This window comes from Sesamum indicum, linkage group LG1, assembly GCF_026168435.1.
Source record: "Sesamum indicum cultivar Baizhima isolate 11 linkage group LG1, ASM2616843v1, whole genome shotgun sequence".
In the NCBI taxonomy this organism is placed as follows: Eukaryota; Viridiplantae; Streptophyta; class Magnoliopsida; order Lamiales; family Pedaliaceae; genus Sesamum; species Sesamum indicum.
Window position 1 is genome coordinate 23,452,792 of NC_142657.1, and position 22,441 is coordinate 23,475,232.

Here is a 22,441-nt window from a genome sequence, read left to right on the forward strand (position 1 = left end):
TGTCCGACTCTTTTTTGCATTTTCAGCATTTGAATTTTTTTTGTTTTTTGTGGTTTCGGGCGGTCTAAGCATTTGGGTTATTAGAACTAGGGAGATTTGAAGTTCCGATTTTCTTTTCATTACTTAGCAGCTTCCAGGATTTGGAAAAGACATTATTAGTGGGCAGAAAAGAGTCAAAACAACTGAAAGCTAAGCAAGGTTTACAAATATCAAATTATGGTTTCATCCACCAAAATGGAAGTCTTAGATTATAAGAAACATCAAAGACATGAAATGAGTCTGGAACAATAATATGGATATTAGATGTCCCAAGTTTTACTTTAGGTAAGAGGAGAGTGAAGGCGCATGTTCCTTCATTGTTGCAAGAAATCTATTTACTACTTAATGATTTGCCACCTGAACCAACTTAGAAATGAAGTTGGTATTAGACAAAAGGGAAAACATTGACTTCATGCCCAATTCTCTTCAAACACAATTATACCACACTTCTTACTTACTCAAATCCTCCTCATTAACCATGAAAACCCCACCACCTCCGCCGCCGTCATCACCTCCTCTCTCCGCCCATTTTATTAAGAAAACCCTCTATCAAAAACAAAAGCACCCTAAACAATGACGTGGCGAAGACCCATCATTTGCTTCTTTTCTTCTTTTCTTGATAAAAGTAGCAGCAATGAACAACAAGACCATACTTGATTCCAAAACCCACTACCAATCTCTCTTTTTCTTTCCTCTTCCTCTCTCTTTCTTTACTTGTGCTTTCCTCAAGAAAATGAATGAACCTCAATTTCTTCACAGATCTAATCACCACCATCCTTATCCTTACAACAGCAAATCCAGGAGTGGCCGTACTAATTTAGCGTCATGCGTGGTCGCTACCGTCTTCCTACTCGCCCTCGCCGCCGCTGCCGTTGCCGTCTACTTCTTCCTCTTCAAGCCCAAATCTCCTGTAATTGCTGTTAACGCAGTTCAGTTCCCGACATTCTCCGTCTCAAACGGAACCGTCAACTTCGAGTTCTTCCAGTACGTCACCGTCACAAACCCTAACCGCGACGAGTTCTCGCACTACGACAGCTCGCTGCAGCTGGTCTACTCCGGGGAGCCGGTGGGACTTGTCTTCATCCCCGCGGGGAGAATCGTCGGCGGAGGCAGACAGAAAATGTCGGCGAAGTTTGATTTACAGAAGTATCCGCTGCCGCAGCCGCAGAGGGCGGCGATCGGTGGGTTAAATGACGGAGCTACCGTAGGCGGCGTGGCGCCTGGGGAGACGATGGAGATAGAGACAAGGATGAAGTTAGTGGGGAGGGTTAGGGTGCTGAAGGTATTCATGCACCGAGTAGAGAGTAGAGTGAAGTGCGGGGTGTCGATTGAAGTCACGCGCGGGACTGTTTTGGGTTTCCGCTGCTGACATGCGGTGACCGTACCTCTGTAACAATGCCGTGTTTGGTATTTAAAACTTAAAAAAAAAAAAGAAAAAGAAAACGAAAAAACCAAGCATGCGGAGCTTGATTTAGTTCGAACCAAAGGAAAGAAAAAATGTGCAGCATGTAAGTAAATTTGTATTCCGATTGATGAGATTGTTAGGTGCACAAGCAAAAGATTATGTGCCATTTCAATCTGTAGTGTTTCAATGCAAGGAAATATTTTCATGTAAATTTCGGACATGATTCTTGATTTATTTTGCCAATAATAGATATGCATATGATGATCATACTTCACAAAAAATGCATTAGTTCGACACTATGCATGTTGAACTCAAAATAATAAATGAAACATAAAACCTTGCTGGGAAGAGCAAACCAGCCATCAAGTATCCATGTTCAAGCACTAGTTATTCATGGTTTAATGCGCCTTTTCGGTTTCCTCTTTGACCTCTTCCTGCCCACAACAGCGAAACAGATATAGAAAATCAACATTATTTGGAGACAAGGGAATATTACTCGGACACGTTTAAGGAAAGATCAACAACTCAGTCGCACAACAAGTGTATAAGTTTTCAAATTTTACCTCTTGGCTGGTTTGCTGACGCCAAATACACCCTTCATCAGAGCATTTATATCGACAGAACGTTCCTTGGTGATTTTGTCATGGTATATCTTACTACCAATCTCCATGATCAATTCTTCCACTTCTTCCAATGTTTGGTCTACATTGAGCTGCAGTTGACCTTTCCTGATCACAGTTACACTAAACCCATTTGCTTTGGCTTCGCGATACGCATCCTGCAAAGACAATTGCAAAATGTGGGATTGGTAATGTCATTGTCCCTTATCATCAGAAATTATCTAAATTTCTGTCATTTTGATAAATGGTTGACTATCATTTACTTGTTTTTAACACATCCCCTGCCAAGATTACCATGTGATCTACGAGAAAAAGATGAAGCATTATAAATTTATGGATTACCTTGGGTGGTCTAGCAACAACAAAGGCATTTCCATTTCCCAGCATTTCCATATGGGCTTGTATAATGTAGCAAAGCTTCTTGCAGTCACCAGAATCCTCAAAAGCAATCACATGATATTGCTTAGGATCCAATTCTAGATCAGCAGCCATCTCCAACGAATAGAAACCCACTCTCTGCTCTGCATTCTCTTGAGTGTACAATTCTATGCACTGACAAAGGCAGCATATCAATCAAATGTTGCTCAAAAATCATTTAAGATGGAGTTAAAAAAGGTTGCTCACATGCGATGAGATGATGTTTTGCCAGCATTCATATCAAAAAATTCGGATCAACGATAAAGAAAATAAGATGCCTACCAGCACAAACGGAAGATCTAGCCACCACAGATAATCTTCTTCCTTTTCTTCTGCATATTCGCGGTACTTGCTCACAACAGCTTGGGGGCCAAAGAGTTCCATTTCTCTTTTTACCTTGTCGAGTTTTTGTTTAATGGACTTTTGTCCCTTTCGAGGAACTTTGTTCATCAGATCAGCTGCTTCCTGTATTTCTTTCTCTGTGATCCATCTGTCCAAATCCTTTCCTATGTCCTTCATTACTGCTTTCACTTCTGGGTTTGTTTCTGCATTATAAGATTCCAGGAACTCTTGAGACCATTTCTTGGTGTGCTGCCAGTACTCCCTTCCTGTTTTTTTGCCTGCCCTAATAGAACCATCACTACCTTCTATAAGAGTCTTGGAAGATGCTACAGTATCTTTCTGAAGTTCTGTACTTTGATCAGAGACATCTGCTGCCACGGGACTATTCTCACTGGAAGAAGGTTCTTCTGCTTTATGCACTACATCTTTTCCAGTTTTCTTCATGAGAAACGAATTCTTGAGGCTTTCAGCAACAAGTGCCTTTCTTTCTTCCAAAAAGTTGTTCAGGAATTCGGGATTCTTTTCTGCAGGTGGGACTTTCCACCGAGGTATGATTTTCTCTGGAGGATCATACAAGCTAATGCCATCTGTAGTAACAATTAGGAGCCAGATTAACACTATCTCAGCATTATATAGTGGAAGGCCCTTTAAGAAATTTGACAGAAAAAGGGCATGAATAATCGATTAGAATCTTGGCTCACACAGAATGAAGCTAAGCTACTCTCAAATCCAACAGTACATTTTTAAATGAAGGAAAAACAGAGGCCTTATTGAAAGGAAATAATACATAAGATCATTGTTTTACCTGCTCCATAGTCAAGGTTTTCAATGTTTGAATGAAGATACTCATGCAAATTCAGCAGCTTTTCATTTTCTTGTTCAACTTTCTTCTCAAGGCCACTAAAGAATGTGGATTTATCATCTTCACTCATAAGATGGAAAGGATCTCTTCCTGATAGCTCATTGTCTCTTACTTTAAAAACAATCTCCCTGAGCCTTTCATCTTTCATCCATTCAAGTTCATTTTCAGCACCAGCAGACTTAAGCTGCATCACTGAGTCCAATTCTTGACTTGTTTTTTCCCTTGCAACCAGGTAATTGTCTCTGAAGCCAACTGCTATCTTCTTGACAATGGGCTCAAACTCATCAAAATTCTTTTCTATCCAAGTCTCCTTATTCACTGATGGTGCTAGCTCTTCAGTCCTGTCCTTAACTTCATTAGAGCTTGTAGTTCCAGGCACTTGAAGACCTATAAATGTTTCATTTTTTTCAGCATCTTCAAAATTTTTGGGTGGAGTTGGCACTTCTTCTGCCTGAATTGAGCCTCCACGATCAACTTTATTAGACGTAGAATCCCCCGTGCCACACACAAGAAAAGGTATTTGTTTTTTGCCATAAAAGTTCTCGCTTGCTTTAATACCTTTTTCTTCTTTTCCAGGTAACCCAAATTCGGGCATTCCAGCATTTTCATTACTGATACTAACTTCATCACCTGAGGATATTCTTGATTTTCTAAAACCATTTAGGCTATCAAAATTTCCTACTGCTGTTACACAGCCCCTGCTGTTATCTTCAGAAGGATGTGAAAAATCATCTAATCCACTTAAAGGGGAAGATTCATATACATCGTCAGTTAAATCTAACATTGGGCTTGTGTTACTAGATGCTATATTGGTACTGGCCATGGTAATAGCAATATCAGTCTGTTCATCATTTCTAACTTCGTGCATTTGGTTTGCCTCCAGTTTGCGATGCTTCCTTGAGAGGTACTCCCTGGCTTCCTTGGCTGATTTTATGATTCTTAGCTTCTTCCTCGAAGAATTTTCATGTGGGCCTGATTGACAGCCTGGACCATCAGCATGTTGGTTCTCTTCATTCAAATCGGAGGATTTTGGAAGCAGATTCTTGTTGCTTACTTCAGTTCTCAGGTTTGGATTACCATTCGGGGTTACTACATTAGGAATGTCATAACACTGTGTCCCACCTTTCTTGTCTAAACCTCTATCCGCAGACTGTCCAATATCTTCCTTTGGGTTCGTGAAAGATGTAGCTTCTGTAGTTTCATCAGGCTCTCCATCATACTCCTCACTCTCAACAGGAAGGTCATTTTCTGGATTTGCACTCTGGTCAGCAAGCTCTTTTAAGGTCTGATAATCCTCTCCATCACCATCGTCCGGCAAAGAGTCTCTTCTCTCAATTTCTCGCGCATGCCTTGCCATTGCCCTGATTTCTTCAATTTTATCTTTAAATTCCTTATTGTACTCAACTGTTTCCTGTTTACTACTTGATCTCTTCACCTTAATAATGCTATTCACAAGTTCGTCCTTATCAAGCTGAGGCCTCCCGAAAGACATGCTTTTAGGCTCCACAGGATCCTGCATCACTTCCACACTACCTTTCACCATCTTCTCTGACTCGGTTCTAGCCCTTATTTTCCTCCGTAGCATCTCCTTCTCCAACCTTGTGTACTCCTTACTATCTTTCCCAACAGTAAGAAGCCCTCTAATTGCCCAAACCACAGAAAAACCACATAACAATAACACTCCAACTCTGGACATTCTTGAAAATAAACCTGGTCTCAATGTGACACCTAGAATCGCTTCCATAAGACGGGATTTCCCACCAGACACCAAAAATTTAGCCACTGAACTATTCCTCGGAATCACATTACTCCCATTCTCCATTTCTCTAGCCAAGTCTTTTGCAAAAGATATCTTGTAATTAACTTGTCCCAAGTCCTCAGCCTCATCATCCAACTGCGGGTCAACTCGACTTCGTCTTAGGATTTCATCCTCATCCACAACTACTCTTTCCACCTTACCTTCAGAATCCTGGAAAATAGTAAATATAGGGCCACTGCCAATGCCCCAAAATTCCATATCTTTCTTGTTCTGCTCAACCCAACTCTCTAACTTTTTCCACATAATAGATTCACCAAACTGTTTTTCCCTTAACTCCGTTTCTGATTCTTTAACAGATGCAGAGCCATTATAATTGTTATCAAGACTGCTGCTCTCAAAATCCTTGCTTTCTTCACTAGAAATACCAAAACTACTCCTTTTCTCGATATCCTTGCTTCTTTCGCCAGAAATATCAAATTCTGAATCATATAAATCAACTTTATCAAATTCCTGCAGTGGGTTTTGAAGGCGCCTTACCTGCTGAAGTTGCAGCTGTTGCTGAGTCAGTTTTTTCCTCAGATAACTTTGGCGATTCGAGTGTCTGCCAAAATGAGCTGAAATTTGGAATTTTCTTGACGGAATAGAGCGGAATAAGTAGAGGGAAAATGAGGGACGCAATGGGAGTTTTCTGGGGTTGGATATGACAAGCCTCGAAGGGTTTTTCCTGGTTTTCCATGTAAGGAACGGAATTGCAGGAGAATCGATTGAGATTATGGGATTTAGAAGCTCCATGAGTTCGAGTTTACAGAAAATCCCTCACATCACATGCAGAAAAACACACACACACACACAGGGAGGTGTTAAAGGCGAGTGCCTAAACCCCTAGAGAAGGCTGATAACCGATAACCCCACGTTAATGTTAAATCAATAGATAATAAGAAGAGGATGAATACACCAAATACAATTACAAAATATTTCACGACTCAGTAATTAATTACCAATTAACGAGATATTACCCCAAAAAAAAAAGAATGAAGAAGAAGAAAGGGAATCGAATTGAATGCAAACTCATTCGATATTGATTTAGTATCCTTCTTCTTTATTCTTTTTCTTTTTCTTTGTGGTTTGTGTTAAAGTAATCAGCAATTTTGATTGAATGATGTAGTCTCGGTACATCTCCAGACATACACCATAACTTGCTTATTTTGATACAATAAAAAGCATCAAGGGCTCTTAACATCAAGAAGAGGACTCAAGTCATTTAATTTTTTTTACTGTAGTTGTGATTATTAAATATAAAAACTAACAGGTGAACTTGTGATTGTTTGGTTCGACCAAATACAAAAACGGACCAACGAACCTTAGGACTGCACAAAACTTTACACTTATTAATCAGCTCTGTGGGATACATATGGTGGCATTGTTCTTACAAGTTGAGCGGTACAAAGGGGAAGCTTATAAATTGCCTGAAAGCCCCAGCAGCTAAACACTTACACTTGAAGAATGACCGACATATTGTTACTCATAACATTCGGATAAGAGTTACAGCACTTCAAAAGATAAAAAGCCCCAAAAATAAACCGAGCAGCATTTAGCTACAGAAATTGGGAATGCATGCTCCGCCCTCTTGGTTCTGTTGTTCCTTCCATATTCTCCCCGTTACACGAAGCTTCAGCTCTTTCCTGTCTCCCCCAGAGAAAAACAGTGCCATGTTTCGCTGTATAATGAGGCCATCATGGCTGTCTCGGACCTTTCTGTGACTGTCTCTAATGCTTCGAGGGGTGCCCTCCCATATGAGTTTTCGACCGTTTCCACCAACCTCCAAACTGTAGCTGTAGTTCCGAGCATCCATCTCGTCTCCCATGAAACGAAGAAAAGCCATATAAACGGGAGCCATGCCAAGTTGGAAAGCTTCGAAATGCAGGCAAAAGTACTGACCGAAACAATGGAAGACCTGTACGTGAGGAAATAGCTAACACCCTTCAGCACTATATATTGCAAGGATTTTATTTTAGCACGATATAGTCTCGGCGTAGAAATTCCAGATAGATGTTGCTAATAGACAAATTCACCAGAATTTTTCAGGTACAACTTTATCGAGAAGTAATTTATTTAGGTTGCAGGAGAATGGTGTATGCTTCTTAAGTTTGGTAGCTCTAAAGATTTATTTCAGTAAACAGGACTAATTTTGGTAGATAGACATTAAAGGGAAAAATACTTACAGTTAGCATCCACGTGGCATTCTCTACATCTCGAGGATTTGATTTAACATAGCGATGATTAAATGTGCATCCAGAGTGCATGTCGACTTTGTGATCATCTCTCAAGTGAGCAACTAGGTATGGGATGTCGCCAACAATAGAGCACTCTGATCCAGCATAAGGGCAGTTGTAAGGCCTAAAATTGCAAGCAGCCTCATGTTTCAACTTACTATAATAAGGGAAGATCTCGGGGCATCCAAGTGAACAATACTTGCAGGGAAGTTCAAGTGATTCGGCCACCTTTTCTAGCGCCAAGCATCTTATATCACCAAGCTCCTGTCTACAAGTCGGACACCGGTTGTGAACCCTTGCTTTACATGTGGAACAGAGTGTATGACCATTGTGGCACTGCATTTGATCAATCTGATGTTAGAACAACTCCCTACATGTAATCTGGATAGTACTAAATATGCATATAACAACACAAGAAGTTCACTTTCAGGCCATTATCAAGTTTCTGTATATAAATATGTTTAGAGGGTTCAGCTCTCAGTCTGTAATTCGACTAAGATCTGCCTCAGTGTTCTAGCACAGCAAGGACAATTTTGAAATGTTGCCCGTCAAAGAAAGATGAATTGAGGAATTAGGGAATTTGCAAACTTCACATTGTATCACTTCCCACACGAAATGATTGACAAACAAGATTTTAGGTATAGCCACAGCTTTTACCAAAATGCACAAGGATGATGAGGACCAATTCTTTGTACCATCTCATCAGAGTTCAGACCATTAAGAATTTCTAACACTGTTGCACAAAAGCTTTGAATCTGGTTCCCTTGTTCCAGAGGCACCATAAAATTTAAACCACAACATTCAACTCCAAACAACCGGAATATCGAATTCTCCTGTAGTAGTTTATCTGTGTTACCTCAAGTGTCAAAGGTTGCTGCCTTACAAACTTCTTACTGCTACAAATTCACATTTGATCGATTATGCTCTTCCTTGACTCTAATTAATAGCTTTTTACAAAAACCCTAAAATGGAAACAGGGCTCAGAGACACATATAAGCCCAGGTTCCCAAAATATTCTCCTTGACTAAAATATTTTCCTTTCATATTTCCAAACAAATTCCAGGTGGAAACAAGGCTCATTCAAATGCCAACTTAGAATCAGTGAGTTAACAACCAAAATATATGAAAGATTTATTTCCTATATTTAGGAATTTAGCGAAAATCAAAGAACAACGGGAAAGACAGGAAAGAATAATTGGGTCAACCCTACAAAATCAGTGCATACAGATACCACAAAAGAATCCAAATCCAAGTTACTTCAACCAAGGGATAAAAATGGAGGTCCGTTTCAGTTAATTTCTAGGACGAAATGCAGCAATACCACCAATTTCAACCTAAAGAATCAACCAATAGCTCCCACAGAAAAACACAAATACAGTTCTGATCAACCAACCAGAAAAAAAATTCAACCTTGCAAACAAACAATCCATCAAGATGGAGTCTTTGAAAATCAACATAACATCATACTATTGAATCTTGAAGAAAACCAGCAATTGCCAATGAACTAAAAGGTTAAAAAAGAAATTTGAAAGGAAAGAAAGGAACAAACCTGGTGGATGGGAGGGTACATAGAATTGGTACAAACAGGGCATTCTAGAAGCTCGTGAACACTTGTGGCTGGATTAATGAGCACGCCTTTGAGATTAGTATTGTTAATATTATTGTTGTGAGATGGCTTTGAAGATGAAAACTGAGAAAAGGGATTTGAGCGAGAGATCTCCTCTTCATCCAATCCATCAGTGGATGTCACGCATTCAATGCTAGATTCCATTCTTGAAAAATCTTCTCTTTTTTCCGCTGTGCTGTGGAATTCCAGATCAAACAATGTTCATTTCTGGAGGTTGAGGGTGATTGTATGAGGAATTTTCCTAGATGGGCTGGCTCCCCCTCAATGAATTGGGATGAATATTTGGAGATTCTTATAAATGTGAGAGGCGAACAGAACAGGGGAAAAAGGAGGAAGGAGGGTTCTCAAATGGAGGAGGTGCTTTTCTTAATGGAGCTTTTCTTTTTTTTTTTTTTTTTTTTTGTTTGGGTAAAAACTTTATATTTTATTTTATTTTTTAATTAATTAATAATAGGGAAGAGTGAGAATCCCTGAAGTAGGGGTAGGGGTAGGGGTAGGGGTGGTTAGAATAGGGACCTGTTCTTTACTTTCTCTCTTTTATATTTCCTTTCCTGGCCGTCAAAGAGAATATGGTTATGGTGGTTGTTTCTATTTAATTTCATTTCTGTGTTGAAGAATAAATGCAATTCCCTCTATTAGGAAAAAATTATTTCTATTTATTTAATGTATATATTAAATATATGGCCATCCATCCATCTTTTATTGTTGAAACTAATAATATCAACTCGACCCTCCTACAGAGTATTATATTTAATATTGTTTTCTAAATGGAGAAATAAAAATGTAAGGCATTTCTTAATTATTACTTCATATATATGTCTTTATCTTTTTACTATATTTGATTAAAAAAATATTAAATCAAGAAAAATTCAATATGGTTGATGTAATTTTGTAGTCATATGGAGTGTGTATTGTTGGATTAACATATACTAATGCCATATGATCAACCTTTTGTTCTAATAGCAAATTTGGTGTGATTAATGAAGCAAGCGGAAACCAAGAGTTCCCTTATAATCAGAATTAACAGGTGTGTTGATATGTGGACTACATATTTCTTAATGTAATTGGTATTTTGAAGATTATTGATAGGATGGGGATGGATGTTGGGGGTAGGGAAGAAAGAGGTGAGATAAGAGGTAAAAGGGATGATGGATAAGTATGTATCTTCATTGCTTTTTGTTTTGGGGGTGAGGGCTCATAAATACACCCTTCATTTTGTTAACTAACCCTTCTTTAATAAACTCTGAATTGGTAGCAGGCAGGTATTGGTTGCACTTAATCCCCACAACCCACACCCTATTGTCCAATGGATATGGAAAATAGGTACCATTTCAAATGGACTGCTTTATTTTTGGGTATGCTATTTTTGTAAATCTGAGTTCATGGGACTCTTTTCAATATTAATAAGTTAAGAGTGTGATTAATGGGTATTATCATTTGTGATGTGGAGGAAAAAAGTCGGTTGGATTTGTGGTGTAATAATGATTAGAAATGATTGTTGAAAGAGTTGGATTGGGATTATATTTAGTGGCGTAAAAGCATGACTTACGTTAAAAGCTACTACTAAAGTAAAATCCCCAATAGAGTATTCTCTCTCATCTCAACCCATCGACTTTCCCATCCTCAACATTTCCATCATTCTTTCCGCCCTTTAAGCTATGGGAGGAACTAACTACTCCTGCTTAATTCCTAACCTCATCTCAAAACACACTACCTGCGACTTGTAATGTTGAGAGCGTAGAGGAAAAGACGTGCAAATACAATTCTATCTTCAAGACATAGACAGAGCAGATTAGTTGTTGGAGTTTGATTGTCTTCAATGATTGGACACCTCGGTGGCTTGACCATATCCAGGATTCCTTCTGCCCTCCAATTTATTTATAGAAATCAAAATGTGGATTTGTTTCCACTCAGGCATGTTGTTTAATATTTACTCCAACCAGAAAGAATGACAAGCTGTATCCTTGAAGGGCCCCTGTATTCAATTTTCTTGAGCGGTAGAATCACTGTAACAGTAATGCAAATTCCTACTTCTTCCAGTGCAAGATTAGTTACAGATTCAACATGTCTACATATTTATATATCCAAAAACAAAATATAAAACACAGGACTACAAAATTTAATGCGAACCTAGGAACGAAGAACAGTTGCTTTGGTAGTTCCAGTGTGTAAGAGAAGGAAACCTAAAGGACTAGATGAGTTTGTCTACCACTGATTTGGAAATGCTTCCCTGTAGCTTGCCTCCTCTGCCACCGTCAACTGTCTGATTGTAGCATCTCTTGCACGAGAGTTCAACAGTCTCTGAGCTAATCTGTCTTTGGAAGTTTCTTTCTTTTTCAGCATTGATGCAAGTGTTTGTTTCTTGCTTTTAGCAGAAGATCTTAACCCATTACCCATTTCTATATCTTCCCCAATATGGGAGGATCTTGAAGTTGAAGCAATTGCTGCATCTCGCAGAACAGCTTCATTATGCTCCCGGACTTTTGCCAGCTTTGCTCTCTTCAATGCCTGTTTGTCTGATTCTCTCTTCTTCACTTCTTCTCTGTCTCTTTCCCGAACATTCTTCACAGCTTGTTTTAGTAGCTGATCTACTAAATCGTTGTCCACATCTGGAGTCGATTCTACTGGTTGTTTTCCTGCAGCTGTCTCTTCTGTTACGGAGCTCTCATTAATTGGTTTCCCTTCATCATCCCGTGGGATGATGAGTCCATGGAATGGACAAGTTTTCAAGTCTCTTCTTTGACAAAGTCCACCTTTCCTCAAAGGAGCTCGGCATGGTTGGATTTCAACAGGCTCTTCTTCATAAACAGATGCCCGCACATTTAGTTCTGCAATTTTGTCTGCTGGTATAACTGCATCATAGTCAACCCTACCCCAGTGACCTTCGAGATCCAATCCCCTCTGGTTAGCCAAAACATCCCTATTTGATCCCCAGTTATCCAGAAAAGAACCCCAGTTAAGCATTGGAGCTTCAGTTAAAAGCTTACTTCTCAAGGGGTTTGATTTACTTCCATTATTCTGAGAATTCCTTCTCTCATCTCCATTTGATGAATTATTACTGCAACCTGCACCCCCCGTGTTATTGGAAGTTGATGCAGCGGGTCCATTATTGCTTTTTGAACAGCTTGGACCAGATTTTCCCTTTTCAAATGCTTCTACAGTCCCATCTTCCCAAATATCTTCTTCTTCTTCTGCATTTGCAATTTTAGGAAGATCACAACCTGATTCTTCACATTTTCTTTTTGTTGATTGAATAAGATTTCTTATGTCTATGAGGTCTTTCAATGCAGAGTCCCTGAACCTTATATCTGCCACTTCCACCCTTATAAGAACAGAAATCCATTCCTGCACTGCAGGCAGATGCTTAGTGACTAAAACCTTGTAAAACTCCCTTAAAGCATCGAAAACAACTTTGTTCTCACTGCTCTCTTGAACCTTTTCCCCTTCTCTCAAGGAATCAAGACGGATCTGCCGTAGTTCTGAGTTACGAAACTCATCCATGTCTTCTTCATCTGTAGAAGCCAACGGCATGTCCTCATCCTTTTTTCTAAGAATTTCTAAACACTCGTCAATTTCATCTATGTTGGACTGTAATTCTTCTTTTATTGATGAAAAATTTGTTCTGAAAGATTCAAACTTTTTCAGTAAGATCTCTTTTGTTCTCATCTCCCTTTCCCTTCTCTCTTGTCGAATGCGAGCTGCATTGGCTTGCAGGTTAGGGAATTGGAAACGGAGGATGTTCTTGAGATAGTCATAACCTAATCTCAGCTGTCGATAATGAATTCCAAATGATTCATTCCACTTCTCCAAAAACTCAATTGCCTTTGAACGCAGAACAGATGCAACAGAAGCAGGAGCAGGGAGCGGATGATTTCTTCTAAACCCAACACTTAAGCTAAGTAATTGATCCAAGTTCTCAACAACAAGATTTCTGAAAAGCTTTGAGCGCATGAAAAGTTCATCTATGATGAGAAGTGCAAGATAGCGTACCTAAAAAGGAAAACAGTACCGAATATAGCATTTTCATCAAAAGCCTATAATCAAAGATAAAAAGTTTGGAGACGAGAAACATTTAGAAGAATGTTAGCACAACTCAAAGAGAAGAAAAGGCCATACAAAAGCAACAAGGAAACCTTTCTTTTAAGACAGAAAATGGGGCACAGTAATTCAATTCCTACAGATAACACGAGCATCATCAGTCTCACATGAAGAAAGCCTTGATGTTGCCAAGCACGAATTTACTAGTATAAGCATTCGTGTATCAACAGTTAGCACTAAAATCATCACATCCGGTTAATTCCTTAGGATGGACTTAACAAGGCTTTTGAGTATTCTAGAACAACAGGTTGTAGTGAATTGGATTCTGACAGAATAACCAGTAAATTGCAATAGCCAAGTTAACATATGGTCCTAGCTTTAGTGTATAAAGTGGGAAAAAGTGATTAAAGCTGGGATGCGAAACGCCGGAAAACTCAATCCAAAACAGGAACATATCTCCAACAAATGATCCTAATACCTAAATTAAAATGACGAGGGAAAGGAAGAATGGGAAAGTATTTATGCTGGTAAGAAAGCAGAAAGGCAGAGAGAAAGTGAAGGGAGTGAAGGGATACCTGAGAATGGTCACGCTTCATGAGGGAGATTAGGGTTTGGGCGGCTAAGCGGAGGTCGGAGTCGGAGTGACGAACGGTGGATTTAATAGCCTTGAGGAGGCGGGGATCAAGGTCGGGGGCCGTAGAGTTGGTGGCTTTCTCTATTAAAGGGAGCACCACCGAATTGGTCGTTTCTGCCTCCATGATGCGGTTAGAGGAAGAGTGTGTGATTTATGTTTGCCTTTTTCCGGGCGGCTACACCGTCCGTCTTTGGTTGGGTAAAAGTCAATGGATTGTTTGTTGGTTGAGGATAATGTCATGGGTTGCTTTCGTAGTGGTGGTGTTGGTGTAAGACACGCAGACGCACAATCCATGACCTTCCTGGTGTTGGAGTTTGGGCTATCATTATCATTGTCAATAGGAGCCCAATATCTTCTATCCAATTAAGTAGATCGGGCTCAAGTGTAAAAAGAGTAGCACAATAATAATCGAGAAAATTATTTATTTATTTTATGCAAAGATTCCATATATTAATTTTAAAAAAAAAAAAAGAAGAAAACATGTAACGGTGCGGGGGGGTTAAGTGGTTAGTAGTATATTTATGTAGGGATAGATTGATGGGGGCTTAGGTAGGAATGTGTTTTAGACAGCTAATAAATAGGAGAGTTTTCTTGGGTTGTTTTGACATGGAACATATTAAAGCTGTAACTTCACATGTTTTATTGGTTAAAATAATAACGAAGAATAATGATGAATTGATAGATATTAAGGGGACATGCGTGGAGTATGTGTGTGGAAACTGGAATGGATGGGTGCACATGAAATTGGGCACTGCCACATGGATACACATGAATTATGAAACTACCTACCATAATATAACATCAATTATAGACCAAAATAATCTTACGCTTAGGCGGCATTCCCATGTGCTCAATCACCGCCCCCCCACTTCTCTCACTCTATCTACGCTCCTAATTACTATCACCATCCTATCCACACACAATTTTTATCTTCTCTGTACTCCATATTTACTCCAAACCATAATATCATTATATCTTTTCTTTTATTTAAATGATAAAAAATACTTTAATGTCTGTGGGTATTTTTTGGATTGGATCTAACTCATGCCTATGATAGTATAGTAACCATCAGATCAGAATTATTGATATTTGATACTAGAAGCAAGAATGTGGGGTACTATATATTAATCAATGCAAATCTCCTTTCACTAAAATCTGCAGTTTTTCTTTCAAACTTTCACTTCTTTACAACATTAGTTAATTAATTAATTAATTAATTAATAGGATATCACATAATTCAACAGGCAGCAACGTGAATTGCGTGACTACCCCTTCTTTTCATTTTCTTCATAATAATAACAACAACAATAATAATAATAATAATAATTCCTCCTACTTGATTTTGGGGCAATGAAAATAATATGAGTAGCAATTAAGCAAAAACAGTAAAGCATAATCCTTAATTTGTCTAGGCGCAACCTCTTGGAGCGAACCCCACCCGGTTGCTCGCCAAATCGAATACAACCCGGAAACCCTGCTGCTGAATGTTCCCAATTATAGACAACCCGCTCATCGTACCCGCAAATGCGAAGCAAAATTTCCCATCACTATCCACCGGAATCAAGTAATTCGACGCCGGCAACGACACGTCAGCCCCTGCGAAATGCAGCACCACCGTCGGCACCTTCACCTCCGTCTTCCCAGACAGATCGAAACACGTGTCGAACAGTGAGAAATCAGGAGCTGGCTTCAAGTTTGATGCCCCCACCCGAAAAGCGTTCCTCAGCGCAACGTATGCGGGTCGAGTCAGCCGGGTGACGGAGGTGCCCGAATCAACAATCACCCCTCCGTTACCAGCAGCGTCAAGCTTGAAAAGCGACGCAGTAATGCCGGGCACCCGGACACCACCGACTGAAATACCGTTTAAGCCCACGTAGTAAAACGTGTCGAGCTTAGGATTCGTTAACAGCGGGGTAAAAACGGCTCTCCGGGACACCGCCGCTTCGCCGAACAGAATGGACGACGGTTTAGAGGAAGCGGATCGGTCCACCAGACAGTAGGAGAACTTTCTCCCGAAGCGGCGTCCGGCTTGAGTCGGAAAAGACAATTTCCCCCGGCCCAGGCCTAGTAAACCAGCGGCGCCGACGAACAAACCCTCATTATCATGACCACAGCCGAGGGCAATATTCTTCACTCTCGTCCCCCGGAAAGTCAGCGTTTCCGTTGAAAATTCTCCGACGGTGAACGAGCCATCTCCATAGGAAACTTGGTAAAGGCATTTCTTCCTGTTGTTGCAACCGGGAGAATCCAGCCGGCGGCAGAGGGGAGAACCACAGGAGACTCCCAGGAAGGATGTCGATTTCCTCGGGTCGAAAACCGGATCGGACTGGGTGTAGCATCTCCGGCAGGGGGAGCATTGGACCCACACGACATCACTTCCTGTGTCGAGCACCATGTACACATACTTAGCTGGTGTGCCTACGCCCAGGCGGGTGAAGTACTCCCCACTCCCTTGGGCGAGTCCAGAAGTCACCGAGCTGCTGAAACCAGGAGCACCTCGGGCCCTGGCAGACACATTGGTTTGAGTGGCAGCGGCGAGGGTGGACAGCGCTTTCACCCTGACGCCGTCACGATGCAGACGGAGTTTGAAGAGGGATTCAGGAGTTGAGTTGAAAGCAGGAGAAAGAGAGTCTACATGGTGCAAGTTAAGCGAGAAAGTGTTTTCAGATAGGGGTCCAAGTTCAGATTCCTGTTGGGAGGGCCATGAGAGGGTTTGAGGTGTGGGGAGGGGGGTGAGGACGAGAGTCTGATATTGAAGAGGAGCGGAATTTGAGAGGGAAGAGGAAAGGAAAACGAAGAGTAAGAGACAGAGACAGAAGGAAAAGGTTTTCCGTCTTCCGTCCATTATTTTAGGAAGGTTAGCGGAGATGGGAGGAAGAGAGAGACAACTGTTGGGGTTGGAACTTGGAAGTATAAATAGTGGGGGACTGGAACACGGACAGTATGTGGGCGTGTCCGAAAGCGTGAGTCACTATTGATGTAGCGTTTAAAGGCCACCCCACTGGATTTCGTTTGGAAGTATTTATTAATTTGTATTTTCAGTGCGCGAAAATGATGTAGCATCATCATCAAAGCAGCCTAGTCTGTAAACAAAAATTTTAACAGATCGATTTTCAGTTTTACCTAAATGCCCTCCAACTCAGACATATATTTTCCTTTTCCAACTCAAAGAAAAATTAAGGCTTAATCTTGTATTTTAACACTGCTACTACATCTAATCTCAGGCCTATATTTTCCTTTTCCAACTCAAAGAAAAATTAAGGCTTAATCTTGTATTTTAACACTGCTACTACATCTAATCTCAGGCCTAAGCTGCAACAGGGCCCACAACAATTTAATTGATTTGGTACAAAAGGGTTGTGGAATTTCCCTGGAAAGCACTTATTGATGTACTATGTAATTAGTGTGAGGGATGAGGAGACGGAGCACTTAAACTTGTCCCTTTTTCGTTATGTTTTCAACTATTGAATTGTATCTCCTAGGTGCTTGGGTGGCCCCAAAACAAGTTCCCTACGCACACATTTTTATAAATGCCTCAATCCATGATCCCATCAGATCCCCCAATTTCTATATAATACATACAATGAGTATTGCACTTAAAACCATTCCAAAATTTGTGCGCGTTGACTCTATATATTTACTCGTCCAACACAAAAATTACACAGACTAAATCTCATTAGGCTACGCCCTCGCATAATTTTCACAAATGATCAAATTTAAATATCAGATGCCCACGAGGGAGATAATAGTTAAATTCTTGATGAGTAATCTCACTTTTGTTTAACATTTTTGTGAAGGCAGTTTGGCATATGCAGACGACCAAGTAAATTATGTAAGGTCTAGGTTCAATGTAATGTAATAGAAGGTAAGGTGAGGTTTACACTTTATAAGCTGACATCTATTGTAAGAGGGCATAATAAAAAGTCTTTTGTTTTGCCAAAACATGTGGGCCTAGCAGAGGACAAAAGGGAAGGTAGAGCAAAGGAAAAGTGGAAACATAATTCATTTGTAGACAAAAGAAATTTCCATCACAAAAGAAAGATTGGATTCTCACTCACCTTAGCCCATAAGCTTCCTTGCAAAATATCAAGCTGGAAAGAAAGAAATGTCTCTAGCATGTAAGAGAAAGGCAAACTTCATTATAAGGTGTCTTTTAGCAGTCAACCTCCTTATTGATGAAGAATTAGGGAAGACGAGAAATTTTGTAATCACTCAGACAGGCACCAAACTACCAATCATCCATCACAATGATCAAGTTAAGGTCCCCTACAGTTGTAATAAACAGCAAACTGTACCACATTTCCGGAGGTTAGCAGAGGGAAGTCACATATTCTAATGCCATTAGAACAACAAAAGAAAGTTAAAATGTTTTCTGGAACAAATCCATTTTTGTGCTAAGTTTGATTGCCATACTCATCTAGTTTAACAGCTTATAGTATTAACTTTGTGGAGCAGCAGGTGAATATGATCTCTAACCAGAAAAAAAAAAGTAGCTCATTGAGCATGAGAAGCATTTGATCTTGTTGCCACTTTTCAATTTTCTCTTGCTATTCTGTTCTCATTAAGTAGAACCAACTTGCCTTTTCTCCCCAGGCAATTACGTCAAGAACTCCCTAAATAAGGTAAATGCATCTGATAATTTGGCTCTTGTGCCATCATTATGGAAGTGTTTCCAGAAAAGAACAGACCATAAAAGATCAGGAAGTATACTGAAATAACAAGTTAGCTTTATGGGAAGGCAGATGACTCTATCGACCAACAGAAAGTCACCACCTTTTCCAGATTGTATCTGGTCTACATTTCATAGAGCACATGATATTGATTACTATCAGTGGGTGAAAGAAAGGTAGGTTTAACTCAAAAGCTAAAGGGAGGAAAGTCCCCAAAGATGCTGCTTAAATTGATGTTAAACTAAGGACTCCAAACACTAGAATAGAAAGTCAGTGCCTCTCATGCCAACAAAAGGGCAGGCGTACATTAGGTTTTAAAAGCAAAAGAAAACTCAAATCTGAATTGATTTAGATAGTGTAAACCAACATTTCACTTATACTATTGAATACTCAAAAGGTAAATCACGTGTCCAATAGTAGCAGAGTTTCATATTATTTCAATGAGAATTAGAGACTCCAATACGAGTGACACACAAGTAGTAACCTTCTTGACAGAACGTGGATTCATCAAGCATTTCTAGAACTGAATCATTTTTTCCTGGACCAGTCACCACTTTTACCTCCACTTTTGTGTTCAAGCCTTACATCTGTAAGGACAATATCCTTTGAAGCAGCCTTGCACATATCATACACTGTAAGACCGGCAATCGTAACTGCTGTCAGGGCTTCCATCTCCACCCCAGTTTTCCCAGATGAGGCAGCTTGACCTTCTATTTCAACGCTAAGATCATGAGGGTTCAATGTCAAATCAAGATGGACATGCGACAAACTGATGTTGTGGCATAGTGGGATAAGGTTGCTAGTTTGCTTCGCACCACAAACTCCAGCAATTTTGGCCACACCAAGAACATCTCCTTTTTCCATTTGGTTGGCCGAAACCAAATCAAAAACCTTCCGCCCTAACATAACTTTGCAACTTGCAACAGCCACTCTCTTGGTAGTCTCTTTGGAGGAGATATCAACCATTTGTGCTTCACCTTTACTACCAATATGCGTCAAGCAAGAAAACGATTTTTGTTGTGGTACATCATTGGTTACAAGGTGTGACTCTTGAGCCATAGACTGGCTCTCTAAAGAACCAGCATGACTAGATGCAGGAGGTTCGCCGAACACAGATTCCATTTCCTGTGGCCAAAATTAGCATATAAACGAACTTAGATTAAACATAACACACTACATAATGCAATTCATACAAAACGGTACCGCTAATTAGAATTAATAATGAAGCTTCGAAAGGTTGAAGCCTCGGGTTTAAACCTTTGTTCTTCTTTGAACCCTCTATATATCCATTTTTTATGAAAATTCTCGTCATTTTGCTGTTTCCTAGTGATGTTGTTCTCCTTCTACTGTTTGCAACTGTATCTAAAGCTAGGTGTTCATGAACATAGTAGCACAAGAAAGACACATTAGATAAATGCAACAATCAAGACAAACCCTGTTTCCTCATTATCAAACTGTACAAAAACGGCAATAAAGCCTTAATCTCAACCAAGGAACGCAATATGCCACCTGATTTAGCTCTGCGATAGCTTTAGAAAGATCATGGCTGCTACCATTGCTATACACCCTACTTCCTGGCAGAGGCTTAAGTTTGGCTGCAACTCGACGAACAAACATCACTTGCATTCGCAATTGAGAACTGAAAAATTCGGTGGTAAAAGCTGCGGTCAGTAATCCAGTAAATTCTCCCTTTGAGGCATATTCACAAACACTTGGAAAAGGAAGTAAATTGTCCAGCCCAACAATCTGCGACGAATCAGCAAGACGCTGTCTTTTTGTCGCAGTAGTACAAAAGGAAGGAATGATGGCGGTGAGGTGACATCAAACTCACCTTATTGCTCTGATTTGCTAACGAGTTAAAAGTAACTGTAAAATGGGACCAAAACGACGCCGCTACATTTGCCAAGGTTAGTGCTGTGTTAGATTTGTAGGGTGGGATCCGTACTAGAAATTAATTTCCAAAATGTCCCTCTATTAGTCATGTACTTTTATTCAAGAGTTAATAGTTATATGATTAATCCTTTGAATTAAACAGTCATAATAGCATTAGCCTCTCCACAAATGGGCCGCTAATTATACAAATGGGCTGGTAGTCTGGGCCTAGGAATGGCAATTAAGGGTTGGGCCTTAGGCATCGTCATTCCATAAACCTCAGTTGTATCAATATCTTCGGGCCTTAACCCCTCAGGTGGGCTCCAGTCAAAGCAGTGGAAAAGCCGAGCCAGAGCCATGAGCACCAGCGTCACCCCAAGCGGCGCGCCAGGACACTTCCTTTTACCGGCGCTGAATGGCAGTATTTTGAAATCGGCTCCGTGGCTTATCTCCACTCGGCTCCCATCATGAGGCAAGTGTCTCTCCGGCTTGAACTCTTCCACATTATCCCAAATCTTGGTGTTCCGACCCAAGCCGTGGGTGTTGATGAAGACGCGTGTGTTTTTAGGGATGTAATAACCGTTGATTGTGGTGGAGCGGGTAGATTGGTGTGGAATGAGAAACGGTCCAGCCGGGTGCATGCGGAAGGTTTCACGTACAACGCAGCGTAGGTAGTTGAGGTGCGCTAAATCTGATTCTTGGACCATTCGATCCGGACCCACTATGGAATCCAATTCTTGTTGGATTGTTTTAAGGACTTGTGGATGTTTGATGACTTCTGCCATTGCCCATTCGTTGGTAACTGCAGAAGTGTCGGTGGCTGCAGCTATCATATCCTAGTAAGTACATCCCGACAACAACAAATAGTTAATGATAATGCAGCAAGCAAATATAATAATATTTTATGTCATTAGTTCAAAACCTGAATAAGTGCTTTGATCTCAACATCATCCATGTGCTCCTTTCCATCTTCACCTGGCAAAGACAACAGAACATCAACAAAATCCATCTCACCCTCATCTTTGATTACTTGTATTCTTTGTCTGTGTTCCTCAATTATCTTTGCATGGAAATCATCCACCCTTTTCTCTACTTGTCTCATTCTCTTCTCACATCCATATGGGTCGATCCACCTCCAGATGGGCAGATAATCTCCCAAATAAATCAGGCCCAATAGCCAAAACAGCTCATGGGTTATGTGCATGAACTCCATGGCTTCGTGTGGGCCTGAAGATTCAGCCCCAAAGTATTGCTTCCCCAACAACATCCTAGTAACATTGTTCATTGAAAATGCACCCAGCACTTCCCTCAAGTTCACCGCCTCTCCTCTTTCCGCCACACTCCATACATCTTTCACCAAGTGTTGGGCTTCATCCGCCCGATGCCTCCCGAAAGACTCCAGCCTCTTTGTAGTTAACAAATGCTCCATGCAAATCCTTCGCAATCGCTTCCATTTTGGCCCCAGAGGAGCCAACGCCACATCACCACACCCATAAGCCAGGTGCTCGGCCGCCAGGGTCCGTGGCCGGGAGGCGAAAACATCATCCTGCTGCCGGAGGATTTCACGTATAATATCTGGATCGTTGGTTGTGATGGCATCAATGTTGCCCAATTGGATGTACACTAGTGGCCCATATTTTTCACAAAGGGCTGCAAAATCCCTATGAGGAAGTTGGCCCAATTGGAGAAGGTTGCCAAAAATGGGCCATTTAGGAGGGCCTGGGGGGAGCATAAGAGCCCCTTCTTCGGAATTCTTGAACGAGTAGCATGATCCAATTATCTTGACTATGATAAAAGAAGAAAGAAAGATGCATAAAAATGAAAATGCATAGTCTAATATGAAGAAATGCCAAGTAGAGGTCATTGGACATGAGAAAGCTGTT

General features: G+C 40.5%; 7 protein-coding genes across 8 annotated transcripts; 1 reads left to right on the top strand and 6 right to left on the bottom strand.

The window, feature by feature from the left end:
- Nucleotides 1-274: 274 nt before the first annotated feature.
- Nucleotides 275-6,486, bottom strand: LOC105173692 (uncharacterized). The gene is made up of 5 exons (XM_011095545.3): nt 3,629-6,486; nt 2,764-3,410; nt 2,407-2,616; nt 2,008-2,222; nt 275-1,878 (listed from the first exon to the last, which is right to left on the bottom strand). The coding sequence occupies exons 1-5, from the start codon at nt 6,234-6,236 to the stop codon at nt 1,836-1,838; spliced, it is 3,723 nt and encodes a 1,240-aa protein (XP_011093847.2). The 5' UTR covers nt 6,237-6,486; the 3' UTR covers nt 275-1,835.
- Nucleotides 674-1,655, top strand: LOC105174456 (uncharacterized). The gene has a single exon (XM_088880605.1). The coding sequence runs from the start codon at nt 674-676 to the stop codon at nt 1,406-1,408; it is 735 nt and encodes a 244-aa protein (XP_088736731.1). The 3' UTR covers nt 1,409-1,655.
- A 326-nt stretch (nt 6,487-6,812) lies between the features above and the next one.
- LOC105173705 (E3 ubiquitin-protein ligase SINAT5) lies at nt 6,813-9,714 on the bottom strand. The gene is made up of 3 exons (XM_011095566.3): nt 9,267-9,714; nt 7,667-8,053; nt 6,813-7,398 (listed from the first exon to the last, which is right to left on the bottom strand). The coding sequence occupies exons 1-3, from the start codon at nt 9,486-9,488 to the stop codon at nt 7,036-7,038; spliced, it is 972 nt and encodes a 323-aa protein (XP_011093868.1). The 5' UTR covers nt 9,489-9,714; the 3' UTR covers nt 6,813-7,035.
- Nucleotides 9,715-11,353: 1,639 nt separating this feature from the next.
- On the bottom strand, nt 11,354-14,464 carry LOC105173714 (ENTH/VHS protein). The gene is made up of 2 exons (XM_011095578.3): nt 13,958-14,464; nt 11,354-13,334 (listed from the first exon to the last, which is right to left on the bottom strand). The coding sequence occupies exons 1-2, from the start codon at nt 14,138-14,140 to the stop codon at nt 11,550-11,552; spliced, it is 1,968 nt and encodes a 655-aa protein (XP_011093880.2). The 5' UTR covers nt 14,141-14,464; the 3' UTR covers nt 11,354-11,549.
- Nucleotides 14,465-15,249: 785 nt separating this feature from the next.
- Nucleotides 15,250-16,959, bottom strand: LOC105173723 (Eukaryotic aspartyl protease family protein). Its single transcript, XM_011095590.3, has one exon. It carries the CDS (start codon nt 16,859-16,861, stop codon nt 15,425-15,427), a length of 1,437 nt encoding a protein of 478 aa, XP_011093892.2. The 5' UTR covers nt 16,862-16,959; the 3' UTR covers nt 15,250-15,424.
- A 1,752-nt stretch (nt 16,960-18,711) lies between these two features.
- Nucleotides 18,712-20,656, bottom strand: CNX3 (cofactor of nitrate reductase and xanthine dehydrogenase 3). Of its 2 annotated transcripts, XM_011095609.3 has the most exons (3): nt 20,518-20,656; nt 20,196-20,325; nt 18,712-19,811 (listed from the first exon to the last, which is right to left on the bottom strand). In XM_011095609.3, the coding sequence occupies exons 2-3, from the start codon at nt 20,310-20,312 to the stop codon at nt 19,215-19,217; spliced, it is 714 nt and encodes a 237-aa protein (XP_011093911.2). In that variant the 5' UTR covers nt 20,313-20,325; nt 20,518-20,656; the 3' UTR covers nt 18,712-19,214. The 2 variants fall into 2 exon arrangements, with proteins under 2 accessions (XP_011093911.2, XP_088734127.1); XM_088878001.1 differs by lacking the exon at nt 20,518-20,656 and having other exon boundaries at nt 20,196-20,511.
- Nucleotides 20,657-20,714: 58 nt separating this feature from the next.
- On the bottom strand, nt 20,715-22,422 carry CYP703A2 (cytochrome P450, family 703, subfamily A, polypeptide 2). Its single transcript, XM_011095623.3, has 2 exons — nt 21,481-22,422; nt 20,715-21,394 (listed from the first exon to the last, which is right to left on the bottom strand). Exons 1-2 carry the CDS (start codon nt 22,420-22,422, stop codon nt 20,756-20,758), a joined length of 1,581 nt encoding a protein of 526 aa, XP_011093925.2. The 3' UTR covers nt 20,715-20,755.
- Nucleotides 22,423-22,441: the final 19 nt, after the last annotated feature.